Source organism: Phaseolus vulgaris, chromosome 6 (assembly GCF_051622355.1).
Source record: "Phaseolus vulgaris cultivar YP4 chromosome 6, ASM5162235v1, whole genome shotgun sequence".
NCBI classification, from domain to species: domain Eukaryota; kingdom Viridiplantae; phylum Streptophyta; class Magnoliopsida; order Fabales; family Fabaceae; genus Phaseolus; species Phaseolus vulgaris.
The window spans coordinates 18,826,429-18,841,316 of NC_143503.1; the positions used below are offsets into that span (position 1 = coordinate 18,826,429).

General features: G+C 32.2%; 1 protein-coding gene across 1 annotated transcript; it reads left to right on the top strand.

The window, feature by feature from the left end:
* Positions 1-3,587: 3,587 nt before the first annotated feature.
* LOC137831124 (uncharacterized) lies at positions 3,588-8,631 on the top strand. The gene is made up of 3 exons (XM_068638668.2): positions 3,588-3,718; positions 4,639-4,703; positions 7,929-8,631. Exons 2-3 carry the CDS (start codon positions 4,678-4,680, stop codon positions 8,437-8,439), a joined length of 537 nt encoding a protein of 178 aa, XP_068494769.2. The 5' UTR covers positions 3,588-3,718; positions 4,639-4,677; the 3' UTR covers positions 8,440-8,631.
* Positions 8,632-14,888: the final 6,257 nt, after the last annotated feature.

The following is a 14,888-nucleotide window of genomic DNA, read 5'->3' on the forward strand; positions in this document are numbered from 1 at the left end:
TTTACACATCATTGGTCATAACGTCAAGAATTGAAGTGTTTCTTCTTCTTTCATCGGTCCGAGGAAACAGTGTCTCTTAACTTTCATAATGTTTTGAAGACATTATTGATGTTGCATGGAGAGTTCATAATTCAACCAGCTGGGACTGAGGTTGAACCTCATATCTTAAACAACTATCGATTTTTTCCATACTTTAAGGTATGAATATGAGAAACAATAGTTAAATATTTAATTCATGTTGTATGCAATGCAAGTTATTTATAAATGTGAAGTTGTTGTGTATTAGGATTGTTTGGGTGCCATAGACGACACTCACGTCCGTGTTAAAGTTCCCCGAGCTGATGCTCCTCGTTTTCGTGGAAGAAAAGACTGGTCAATGCAAAACGTATTTGTTGCTTGTGATTTTGACATGAAATTCACATATGTTCTTGCCGGGTGGGAAGGAACCGCCTCTGATTCCAGGATATTGAAGGATGTGTTTGTACGAGAGGATCCATTGGTCATTCCGGAAAGTTAGTTGAGTGTGTTTTCAAGTGCAATAAATATTCATTTGGCCACATGATTTATAAGTAATAATTATTAATGGATGGTTGTAGGCAAATACTACCTTGGAGATGCGGGTTTTATGCTTAAAGCCCAAGTTATAACTCCATATCGCGGAGTTCAATACCATCTAAAAGATTATTTCCGAAGAGGTCCACAAAATGCCCGTGAGTTGTTTAATCATCGTCATTCCTCACAAAGAAATGTTATCGAAAGAACATTTGGTGTCCTCCAAAAGTGATTTCCAATTATCGCTAGCGGAACAGAGCCTCATTACTTTGTGGAGATTATGACCGATATTGTTTTAACATGTTGTATTCTTCATAACTTTCTTCGTGGGGTGGATAATGATGACTCTTTGTTAGAAGAAGTTGATCGTGAGTTGATGCAAGGAGATATAGATGCGTCACACTCGCAAATTCGTGAGGAGGACTAGAGGCTCGGATCACAAATTAGGGATACTATAGCAAATGAAATGTGGACAGGTTATTGTAATAATTAATTTTATGTAACATTTGTGAACTTATATTTATATTGTTGTAAGAACAATTTCTTGGTTTAATGTTGACATTCCACCTTTATTAATATTTACGTATGAAACTATTTATGTTATTGCAAAAGTTTAACCTTTTTTTATTAGGTTTTATCATGGATCACGGGAAGGGTATTGCTTCAGAGTCATTTGCAGGTGTCCGTGAACACAAAAAATGGACTACCGACATGGATTTTCGACTATTGAATGCCATGATCGATGATGCATCTATGGGTAACCGCATTTAGTGAACTGAGTGGTTTCGCTTGGAATCCAAGCATGAAAATTTTCGAGGCCGAGGATAAAGTGTGGGATATGTTGATAAAGGTAACATATTCAACCTGATGTTCACTTATCGCATACATTAACCAGTAATTATGAATATTAGTGTATTCCTTTTCATTAATGAACAGGCAAAGCCCTCGACTGCAAAGTGGCGTGTTAATCCCATCAGGCACTACAAGTTGATGGAAGACTTGTGGGGGCTTGATCGTGCTACCGACCACAGTGGGAGAACAACACTGCAGTCATCAAGTCGAACTCAGTCTCATCATTTTAATGTAGATCTTAATGATCACAATATGGAGGACGTCCCAGAGGAGCCAGAATTGGATGTTATTCAATTTGAAACTCCTCGCTCAGTTGATCCTAATGTTGATTCATACAACCCTGGCCCTAATCTGACACCCCCATTGGTGTCACCTCAGCCATCCCAACCATCAGGTGGTACTTCTTCTTCTAGAGGCTCAAAAAGAAAAACCCCCATGGTGGACATCATTGATCTGCAACTGGAAAGGCTTAACAAAAGGTTTGAATGATTAAGTGATATCCTTGGGAGGGGTAGTGATAAGTCAGATAGGTTATGTCATATTGTTGAGCGACAAGCCATTTCATCTGAGATTGTCGCTTTGTCATCATAGCGAGTGGCTAATGCTACGGAAGAAAATCTGCAATATAACAGATGATGTGTTGTTGTAGAAGAAGAAGGAAACTCCATATTTCGTGAACACATGCGCACACTCTGTCGTACATCGACTTTCCAGTACTCTGAATCTGATATCTGGGAAATGTTAGTGGACATGAACATACAGGATGAAGATTTGTTAGATAACTGTTACGACTTCTTGTGTGGTCATCCTAATGCAATAAAACAACTCTTTGACCTGACTCTCGAACAAAGAATGAGAAAGTTGGTCAAGATAATGACTACAAATCCCTAAACTATGTAAAAATTTGGTTGTATTTTATTATGCATATGTATTTTTCTTTTTGAATCTGTAATCTTATTTATGACACGAATCCCTAAACAAATTAAGGACTTCCATGACTGTTTTGAATGATACATATTTCAATGTATCATTCATATGATTTTCTGAAACATTATTATTATTATTATTATTATGCACAAAATTTATCAATGAATTTTGCTTTAATAAACTAAAAACTGCATTAATATTTATTTTAGAAAAAAAAATTCCTTTATTGAATTATAACTCCAACACATTATCAGAAATAATTTGTTCCAGTACCAGAATTAATCTTTTAATTACATACAACTATAATTAAAAAATAAATAATTCACAATTACAACTTTGTTCTAAATAAAGTTTATGAATCATAAATATGATCCAAATTTTTTATATAATTTATATTTTTCCGAAGTTAGCTCGAACACGGTATCGAAAATAATGTTTCAATTGCCAAAAAAATAATTTTAATTAAAAAACAATTATAATTCACAAATAGTCAATCAAATTATTTTTTTTATCAATTTTTAAATGTAAGGGCAAATGTGTAAAATTACATTTTTATCAATTAAAACAGATACAATTTCAATCACACTCATTACATCACTCACAAACTTTTATAAACTTTCTCACACTTTCTACTATATTTACATTCATCCAAACACCCTATTTTCTTTATACTTTCTCTTCAAATCATCTCAAATCTACTCTCTCGTTTTCACACCCTAATCCAAAGAAAGTCTAAAGTTTGTTTTCACTCAGTCATGTAATATCATTTTGATTTAACTTGCTTTCTCCTTTGTTTTGTGTTTATTTGGAGAGGTGCCAAAGGCCTATTTTTTTTATATAATAATAACAAATTTTTTGAGTCTGTATTCAATATTTTTATAAATATTAAATTATAACCATATAATCTGTAAATGTTTCAATATTACTCAATGATCATATATATCCAATTTTAAATAAATTATATATTTCTAAATAAATATTTTTATAAGTCATATCAATTATCTTTTAAAAATTTATCATACTATAAATTAAGTTTTCAATAAATAATTAAGTAATTTAAATTTTAATAAAAACTATAAACTGAATTTATTATGAAAAGTTTTAATTTAATTACTAACTTATTAAATTGTATACATATATGAATTAATTATATCAAAATTTATTCTTAATATAATTTAGTTTTTCAATAATGTTAATAATAGAAAAATCTAAACCATTTTTTCCCTGAAAAGTAAATTCATAACAATAACCTTCATGATGAGAAGATTATGGGAAACTCCATTGCCCTATATACAATGGACACACAACATATGTCACTTTAATGTACTTTCAGCTTCTCATAACATAACAGACGCACTGAACTCTGATCAATTGTTCCTACTCTCAGGTAATAATTCGCAAAACCCTCAATCTCTTTTTCCTCCCATCGCTTCAAAAAGCTGTTTTTTTAAACTCGGAACACAAAATCTTAAGATTTGTTTCTGGGTGTTTCTCTGGATTTTTTTTTTCTTTGACCAATGTTTTAGTTACCCATTTCCATCCTTCCTGCCACCCTTTCATCAAGTTTTGATTTTCTTTTCTGTTGTAGTTCAATTTGTAATTTTTATAACAGCCAGAAAGAACCCCTAATCACCAAACCTGTTAGGAAGAACCCACAAAATTTACCTCTTTGGTATCTGACTTTTATTTTATATATTTTTTTTTCTTTTATGTTTTCCTTTTGTTCTTACTATTGGTAATTGTTATGTAATCTTTCAACATTTTGGCATGTTGAACTACAAAAGGGGAAATGGGAATTGAAGCAAGAATGTGTTTTGCATTAGCAGTAGAGAAGCTGGGAAGAGAATCTAGGAATCTGAAAGTAAAATTTGAAAACTTTAAGTGAGAAAAATAAGGTTATCAAATGAAATTTTGGGTGACAATATTTCTTTGATGGTTGGGAGTGGTAGATAATTGAAATAAGCATGGGTTAGTTTATCTTAGAAACACTCGGATAGGTGATAAAGAAGTAAGAAAATGACAACTATGACAAGTTTTGCAGGGAAGCTACTTAAGTTGTAGGTTGTGTTCTTGTCTTATTTTATCACTTCTGAACAGATGATTTACATCACACTATTTGTTCATTGTTTTCTCTCCTCACTCCTGATTATGATGTTAGTGTTGATACTTGGTCATGTACTCTCGTGCATAGGAACTTTGATATATTGCTATGTCCTTGGACAAGCTTCTGGAAAGGAAACTAGTCCATGCTGTGGTTTTGACTAGTTTATCTTAGTGTTTTATGAGTATCATTTTAATTTTATGCAGGTGGGGTTTAAAAGTGTTGTGTTACTGGGATCTTTGACAATGGTTTTGATTAGTGGCAACAAGAGGTAAGTTTTCAAGTCTAGCAAAGTATATTCATTGCCATTGGTTTTGACTATTCCTTTGACACCAAAAATTTTGTCGTCAATATCAGCACCTGTTCTTGATATAGTATATTAACATCCATTTCTCATGGTTCATACAACATACATGCTGCCGAACAATTATGTTCAATCATTTTTTTTTTGTATTTCAACCCTCTTGTGTGCACCGAATGATGTGTGTGTACGATTTTGTTCCTTGAAAATTGTATTTTGTTAAAAGTTCTCTATGGAAAAAAATAATTTATGGTCGTGGTATGCCACATATCCAGCTCTGCAATTGTTTTTATCATGTGTTTGTGTAAAGAATGGAAATGATAAGAGGGCAAAAGAGGCAAATGAAATAAGAGTTGGTTTGGACATGCTAGTTGCACTAGAACCCTGGCTCAGGAAAATGCACTGTTTTATTGGCAAGGCATGCATAATTAAAAAAAAAATTGTGTAAACAAGCAAAGTCTGCTACTACCTTACCTTCTGGGTTGCTTCAGCCACTACCTATTCCTAACCAAATATGGGAAGATTTTGGTTATGGATTTTATAATTTATCTGCCTCCCCCACATGGCTTCACAATAATCATGGTGGTAATCAATAGGTTGTCAAAATATGCTCACTTTACAACTCTGAAATCTGACTATACCAGTAAGTTGGTGGTTGAGTCCTTCATGAACATTGTGGTGAAATTACATGGTTGTCCTAAGACAATAGTCTCTTACAAAGAAAAGTGTGTACTTGTCAATTTTGGCAGCACTACAATACCTCTTATCACACTAGTATTGGAATGACACCTTTCAAAGTGGTGTATGGTCGTAACCCTCCACAGATTTTGAAGTATGTCCCTAATTAAAGGATCTAGCCTCACTGCAGTAACTATTTACTACAAAGAGATGTTAGTTTGGCAAAATTCAAAGGCAACCTTCAAAGAGTTCAACAAGTTAAAAATGTATACGGATGAAAAAGAGACTTCATAAGGAATTCCAAGTTGGAGATATGTTGTTAGTGAAGCTGCAATCCTACTGAAAAAGGGCACCTTGAAACCAAGAACTAAACCTCGGTATTTTGGCCCTTTTCCAATACCAGAGAGAATAGGCCAGGTTGCTTATAAGCTGCTACTGCCTCCTACAACCAAGATTCATCCAATCTTCCATTATTCAGAGCTCAAACTTTGACTAGAACTATGTATGTAACAAGATAAACAAATTATTTTGTTAATAAAGTTCGAACCAGTTGTAGGAACTCCTGAAGTTCTACGTCCCAGTTTACCTATTTCTTTGAGGACATCAAGCATATATTTTATTTTGGAGATAAAAATCCCCTTTTTGGAATAAGCAATCTCTATTCCAAAAGAAATACTTGAGTTTTCATAGGTCTTTCATTTCAATTTAAGTCATCAATTTCAAATCTTTTATAAGCTTTTGTGTAGAAATAAGACTATTGGTCAGTTCTGGGACATATAAAACATCCTTAATATTGTATTGTTATTGTTATATTCTCATATGGGTATATTATCACCATTTGCAACTGTAATGAGTTGTTTTCTTGCCATTTTGACATACGAATTGAAGAGCTTAGGAAATGGAGGCATGTGATCAATTGTTCCTGAATTTAGAATCCAAACACCTTGAGACATAGGGTCAATAATAATTATTGATTCAATCATTGTTCTCGAACGATCAAGTTCCTCTTTATAACTTTTCATACTGGACATTGAAAAAAAAAACACAAAACAAAGATGTAACAAAGAGAAACCTTTTGGCAAAATAGCCAAAATAATTCATATTTACTCAAATTGGAGCCAAATGAGAAGTCACCGCCTCTTGAAATGGGCTTAGGAGGTCCCAACAATGACCCTGTTTGAGGTGGCGGCGAGTGGGCTTTGCAACAAAAGGCACGTGGGTACATGCGTTGATACTGTTGGTGGCATGAGACAATGTGGGGGAACTTTGTTGACAATGCAAATGTGGACGTTGTGATTGCCAAAATGCGGCACACCTTTTTGGTCCACCACTAATTGCAATCAATGGTGGCGGTGACTGTTAATGTGGCAGCGGGGGCTCCCAAGATCATAGTCTCTGATACCAACTTGAATTAAGGAAATAAAAAATTATTATTGATATCAGTCACATCAATTATATTTTCATCATCTCTATTTGTAATAATCAAATCCTTTAAAATAATAAATAAAAATGAGTTCAAATTTTAAGGATATTTTTTCCTAATCACCGTAGAGATCTTGAGGATATTTCTATCTTAATAACTTGTTATTTACACACTTTTGTCATGGTTATCATACTCAACCCTACATTCTCTTGCCTTTGTCTACAAAGAGCTCCATCCGGTTGTGCAACATGCATCCATAATTTGGTCCTGCCTCAGTGATTCCTGCCTGGGGTAACAACCACCATCCATTGTGATAAGCTCATATTTCAATAATAATATTATATTACAGAGTTGCACTTCCGTAGTCATTCGATTCCTCTTGTCCCACACATATACACAACAGTTTGTTTGTTTCTTTGAACCAATTGCCATTTTCTTACACTAACTAATACTATCTATTTGAATAGTAGACTTCTTTGGTGCTTTTGGTAAATGTTGTATTTGTCCACAGGATGAGGAGTACTTTTTCATAGGTTGTGTAAGAAGTTGTGTGTGGATTAAAGAAGCCAAGCTTGTTTTTGCTAATGTGGAATTTATGGTGTTATCTAATGTCTACATCTCATGGTTGGAGAATAATCTTAGAATCTGTTGGGTTATTTTTTGCGGTTGCCAACTTAATGAGCTAAAGTAATTTTGTAGGATTCTTTTTGGTTCTTGGTTCAGATAATGGTAATTTTGGAGTGCTGTCAATGTCGCGTAAGTAGGAGCTTGGACTGTTTTGCTTATCTTATGTCCTTTCTTGCCTACCATTTTTTTAAGTTTTTGGTATATTTTACCATCTGTTCTTATACATCTCATTCATCAGAAGCATTGTTTTAATTAGAAGCATTCTTTGACATTTATCTTTGTTAAATAAGTGTTGCGATTTGATTTCTATGAATGGTATTATTTGTGAAAAAAAAATGAAACTTTTTTATTTGAATGGCATGAGGGCAGATCGCAGATGCTGTATAGACTAATAATAGGCCTGGACTTTCTAACCTATTTGATTATGCTTTATAACTGATCTATGCTAATCTGATGTTTGACGGCAGTGTCTTGCTACAAACAAATGATGAGAGGGCCAAAGTACAAGGTATTACAGTGCTTCAGAATTCGCAGCAGCAAGGAAACAAGAATGTCGAAAGTGCTCGGACGCAGAATGTGGTCAATACTGGCTTGACCAAAGCAATGACAACAATGGATGAATTCAAGTCTGGATTTCCGTCAGAACGCTTATCAGCCACTTCAAACAAATGGTGGGGAAATAGGGACCATGATGATTGTGCAGGCACTAATGCCAGTGGAGCCAATAGTCAACCTAAGGAGAAAGTAGGGGAAGACAAGCTGGTACATGAAACAGAAAAAACTGAAAACAGTGAAACTCCTCATGGTTCATCTTTATTGACAGCTGTGAGGAAAAGGGCTGTGGAAGAAGGAAGAGAAGCATTGAAATTAGGAGTTTTTCGAGGCTATGGTGGTGTAAACAAGCTAAGCAAAAGGGAGAAAATATTGCTCCACCAAATATTCGGATCTTCATTACCAAAGTCATGGATGGAAACATGATTTTAGTAGTTTAGAGACAGTGTAATTCTGCACAGCTCAATACTATTTGTGATTTACTCACAACTTAATGAGAGTTCCTTTTCTTTGGTTCTTATGGTTTTGTTCAGTGGGATGGTATGTGACACTTAATTTCATGGGGGAGCTCAAGATATCCTTTTTGTCATTAATGAAGTACTAATACTTAGAGATTGAGATCCATTTAGAAGATAACTTCTCTTTTAGAGATATTTTTTCATATACATAAACCTGGATTGAGATTGATGATCATCTGACACTTTTATCAGATGTTGATATAGCTAAATGAGAGAACAAGAGGACCACCAATTAGATGAAACTTGACTAGAGTCACGTTTAGAATTAGTTTTCTACAACTATGGACAGACTTTTAATGTAAATGAATTGTTTAACATTGTGTTGAAGATGTTGTAAAAAACATTATGTTGAAGATTCAAATGAATACTGTGCCTGCTAAGTTCTTCAACTTGAACCTTGAAGACTTCTACTGTTTTGTAAGCAGGAAGTGAAAACAATTATGAGAAAGACTGTTGTTTGACACTATCATAAATATTTTGATGGGTACTGCAGTTTGTTTGATTGATATTTTCACAGAGAAGATTATTTAATTGATGCTAATGTCCATTAGGGATTTTAGTGATGACATTAATTGATAGTTGCCAAAATTTATATAAAATTATATTTTTTTTTGTAATGTAGAGAATTATAGTGTAATTTACTTTTCTTATTAATAATCTTTAAGTATGTTTGAGATTATTATTTTTTATCTTGAATATCAAATTAGTTGAGAAGAATGTAGTGATACTAGCGCATACTTAATATCAATAAATAAAATAACGAACTCAGAAATCTATTTAAGAGGGAACATGTTAATTTATGAGCCGCGGAAATTATACTAACCTAATATCAAATATATAACATTTTAAATAGGAAATTTCATCATTTTTAATATATTTAAATATATTAAATTTGATTTTATCTTATTTTAAATTGGTTTACTTCTTAAATATTTTGTTTAGATAAGAGATTTATTGAATTGTAAATTTTTTATTAAGATGAAGTATTTTAGTTATTGTCAAATATAAAAAAAAATTAAAAATATCGATATTTATGGTCCCTTTTTATGTTTATGGTATCTTTTTTTTGTCAAGATTTCTTCAACTCACTTTCACAAAGCTTTTTTTCTTGATTGGTGATAATTAAGAAAAATTCTTTTAACTGACATTGGAAAAAAAATTATAATTAAAGTTGGCCAATTTTTCTAATCAACGTCAGAAAAAGAAAATCCTAATAAACATTGATAAAGAATAACATTTGTGTCATTGATAAAAAAAATAACTATTGTAGATATTGTCAAAAAAAACTATGACAAACATCAGTAGAAAAAATATATTTCACATCTATTAAAAAATAGTCTTTTGGTTAAGAAAATTTTGACCAATATCAAACATGAAATAATAGTAATCAACAACAACAAAATAATTCTGACAATGTAAATAAAAAATAATTCTTACTAATATCAATAGAAAGAGATCGTAGTCAATATTTATTGAAGAGTAATCTTCCTAACATTGATTGAAAAATAATTTTGACTTCAGTCAAGCTTTATGTCTTGGTTTGAAAGAGATCGTAGTCAATAAACACATTCGACTTTAGTTTGAAAGAAACATTTGTCAACATTTATCAAAAACTAATTATGAGATTACGGCACTTAGACCTCAGTCAAGCTTGATGTCTTGGTCTTAATCAAGATGATATTCCAACCAAAATTGATTTTAGAAGAAAATATGAAATGAAGAAATGAATTTGATGTTAAGGAAAAAGTCCAACACTCTAAGATTTTGATTAACTGCTAAAAACAGTTAAGTCTAAAACATAGTCATACTTCGTTTAAAACACAATAGTTCTATGAAAACAACAGATCATGTAAGATGTAAGTGTTTCATCTGACAGACGATACAACATTGTATTGTCTTTTTTTTGTATTATAAAGCTCTTCCGAAGAATAAAAAAAAACGTGTACAAAATATCAAATGATAAATGCATAGACTAAGCTAATTTTGTACTTCAAATATCCTTATGCTTTTATATGTTGTAGGGAATGTGTGTCTACAAAAGAGATATGTTCAAGTAAAATACAAATCAATATCGAGATCTCTTGGGATACGAGTTAAAATTGTTTCTTCATCAACTTCCTGACACAAAGATTTTTTCAACTTTGACCCAACTATCTACCCTATACGATGTGCACTACCATCAAGAAGAAGAAAAACAAGAGTGGAGGTGACACTATGCCAAAATGCTACTAAAATGTAGAGAAATCCTCAAAGCTTCAGAAGAACGATCCTAGAGCTTAAAGAAGGAACACTATTATATTTATGGATCAAAATAGGTCATTAGAAGAACACTAAAAGTGTTCATTCAACCACCTAAGAGAGAGTTCTTATCCATTATTCACATCAAAAGACGAAACCCCTTCCTAAAGTGCAAGAATATCTAAAATAAAAGAGAAAGCTTAAACATTGTATATGTCGTCAAAGGCAATCCTCCCTAATAGTCAGACAAAAATGATTAATACTAACCTTCAATTCTTGTATAGTGACTAAAGAACCAAGAATACTCATTGAGTCAAAAGTGACTTGGTAAAGAATAATCGCATCTAGGGGTGGCTTGAGTAAAGAATATGTTAGAATTGTAGGCCTTAAACAAGAGGGAGGGTGAATTCTTTTCAAACGTTTTTCGAAAGTTTTGAAGGTATGAAGAGAATCAAAGAAGAATCACAACCAAAGGAATCAAAGAATGCAAGATAGAAAACAATTTTAGTTGAATTCCAGAAATTCAACCAGTTGTTTCTGCGATTCAACCGGTTGTTTTTATCAGTAGTATATAAAAACAACTAAAAACATATATTTAAGAGTTAAGGGGGAGAAAGAATCACACAAGAAATTTTATATTGGTTCACTCTTATACCAAGAGCTACATCCAGTTCCCTGAAACCTCTGGGTATCCACTAAGTAATCAAAAACCAGATTACAAACACACAATCACCAAAGAAGTGATATTGATTCCCTCAAGAACACACACTTTCTTTGGCACACACAATCACACCACAGATCAGAACACCCTCTGACTCTGTGAACACAAGTCCTTACAAAAATACAATTGAATGAGGAAATATGGTTGATCACACTTGGTACAAATCAAATCAAAGTACACAGCAAGTCCTACTTCACTCTTAGAGAAAAATCCAAAGCTTTAAGCAATCTTGGAGAAAACTTGATTTCAAAGACAAATCTTGAAACTTAACTGTTAGGAGCGTATAACAGAACAATTATACTCCAATTAGAAGTTAAAAACATTTATTGTAAAAGCCAAATCAGTTTGAAAGCATTTAAAGCATATTTAACAAACTTAACAGAATTTTGTTAAGGCAGTTAAAAAACAGTCAGTTGTTTTGTCGAAACAACCGATTGAATTGGTTTGACAGCAAAGTCAACCAAGTTCAAATCTGCCAAAACCAGTTTCAAAAACATTAAGTATGAAACAATCGATTAAAACGATAAAACAACTGGTTGTTTTTCTGCTTCTTCATAAAACACTCTTTAAAAAAAATGAATTAAACCTGCTTTTGGATTCAAACTAAGAGTGAATTAACAAATTCAAACTATCCCAGAACACACCCAACTAAGTTACAATCAACCTTCAAGCAATTCATGGAGATTTGGAGTCATCAAAACTCTTCTTCAACAAAATACTCCTTGACAGGGTCAGGCTGAAGATACAATTAACTCTAGAAGGGGGTTGAATGAAGTTTAAACTCAATATGCGAACCTAAAAAACAAAGCAAGCATAATGTCTAACAAATAAAAGACAAAGAGAGAGAGAAAGAAATGGATACAGTGATTTATACTGGTTCAGCCAACAACAAGGTCTATGTTTAGTCCCATAAAGCAACATGCTCAAAAGTTTTTCACAAACTATTCTTCACCTCTCTAGGTACAGAAGTATTATTACACCTTTTCATGTCACCAACTATTCTCTACCTCTCTAGGTACACGAAGTATAATCTACCTATCAAAGTACACACAAGTATTCTTTACCTCTCCAAGTACACACAAGTATTCTTACAGCTCTTCAGGTCACTAAATATTCTCTACCTCTCCAAGCAACTAATCCTAATCTCCCCCTAAGATCATGACTTCTTAACAATGAGAAAACTCTCTACATAAATAACAATGAAAGCTCTAAGGATATACTTCACAGTGTGATGGATTTACAAAGGTTAGGCACAATATCTAATCTCACAAGTCGCTCTTTAAAGCATATGTAAATTGTATAAGTGTTATTTGGTGAACAAAATGCTTTGATGTCTCCAAATTCATGAGGAAAATTGGAAGACCTTGTTGTTGGGTGCGTGTGTGTTGTCTAGTAGTTTTTAACTTGTTAATTCACTCCTTAAGATTATCCAAGTTCATTTGAATCTTTACCTTTTTTGAAAAGATGGATTTTCTAAAAGGGTGTGAAAATTCAATTTGTTGAAATGTCGAATCAACCTGTTGTTATTTGGAAAAGCTTCGCTTTGTTTTGTCTTTGCTGTCAAACATAATCAATTGATTGTTTTAATAAATCAACTGATTTTTTTTATGAAAACTATAACAGAAAGTTTATTTCCATCGATTGTTTTGGAAAACAACTAGTTGTTTTCATAACAGAATTCTCTTATGTATTTTAAACTGTTTTAAATGATTCCAACTGCTTTGACCACTTGATTGAGGTTATATAAAGGTTGTTTAACACTTCTTTGTATTAACTAAGAAAGAGAAATTATCAAAAACAATTTTCAAGATTTCAAAAGCTTTGGATCATCTCAAGTGTATTTGAAACATTGTATTTCTGTATTGGAGTGTAAGGCACTTTTAGAAAGGTGTTTTCTGGAAACTATGTGTTGCCAAAGAGTAGTGTGTGTTCTTGAGAGGTTCAAGATCATCACTCTTGGTGTGTGTTTTGTAATCTAGGGTTGATTACATAGTGAATTCTCAATGGTTAATTGAGGATTGGATGTAGTTCTTGGTTAAGAGTGAACCAGTATAAACATCTTGTGTGATTCTCTCTATCCCTACACTCATAATTTGTTTTAACACTGTTTTAAATTTTGCTGATATAAACAATCGGTTGTTTCGTGAAAACAACAGGTTGATTTTCTGGAAATAACCTTAAAATAAAAATTTTATTGAGTTGAACAGAAAATCAATTGGTTGATTTTTCATAAATTTCACTCTACCTTCAATCTTTGCAAAAAATCTTTCAAAAATAATTCACTCCCCTCTTGTTTAAGCCACTTATTTTAACATTATTCTAACACACAATTGAATATTCACTTGATGATGGCATTTCTTTTTTGTTCTATTTACATTTATTATTGTGTTCTTTATCTTCAAGGTCTTTATATAGGCTTCAGAATGTGACAGTTGAAGCTTTGAGTTCTTCATTATAGTCATTAGACACTCAATATAGAAACTTTTGCTCTAATTGATCTTTGCATGTCTTAGATGTGTGAGGCATTTTTATTCTTCCTTTATATTTCTCAAATGTGAACATTGTAGCTTTAATCCTCTTAACTTCAATATCTTGACCAAATATGTCATGTTGATCTTCATCTTCAATGTGTTAGACGCTCGAAATGGAAACTTTAGTTTTGGTGCTTTCTTTGCGTCTTTGAACAATTACATGCTCTTCAAATACTTTATTTTTATATATAAAGTCGAACGTTGAAGCTTGGATTATCTTTGTGCACAAATATTTCCTTTTCTGCATTGTTCATTGTCTTCTTCGTATAAGACACTCAATATGAAATGTTCATATATGAGCCTTCATTGCGTCGTATCACTTATTTATACTTTGAATCTTCTTTCTCTTTGTATATCTTCATTCTCAGCGGCTTGATAACTCTTTGATCTTTATTTGTGTGAATCCCACTCTCTGACTTCATCGTTTTCCCGTTAGATGGATAAGGAAACATTGACTATCGGCTTTATACATGTCTTTATGATCCTCTGATAATTTCTTGAAACAATATCAGTATCAATAAACATTATAATCAACACAATAAATCATGGGTATCACTGAAACAATATATTTTATATTCTATGAATGATCAAAGACTTTATTTTCTCAAATTTTCACTATAAATCCATTTTCAAATACTTTCCAAGTTAATATAAAATTTGATTGTGGAAGTGTAATAACATTTTAACCTAGATATCTTTTCATAAAATATATTTCAAACAAAATTTTATAGAGAATATGTGTGCTATATTTTTCGAAAGCTTTCTAATAAAATCATTATTCATTCAAAAACTTTCCAATACAATTTTAATCTTAATAATAAATGCACATATGTATTAAAAAATATTTATAATCAATTTGAAAGGTGC

What these genes read in the sequence shown, in the direction of transcription:
- LOC137831124 (XM_068638668.2), top strand. Translation starts at nt 4,678, where the DNA reads ATGGTTTTGATTAGTGGCAACAAGAG. An exon ending in TTGATTAGTGGCAACAAGAG is followed by an intron (nt 4,704 to 7,928) that starts GTAAGTTTTCAA and finishes GTTTGACGGCAG; the next exon opens with TGTCTTGCTACAAACAAATG.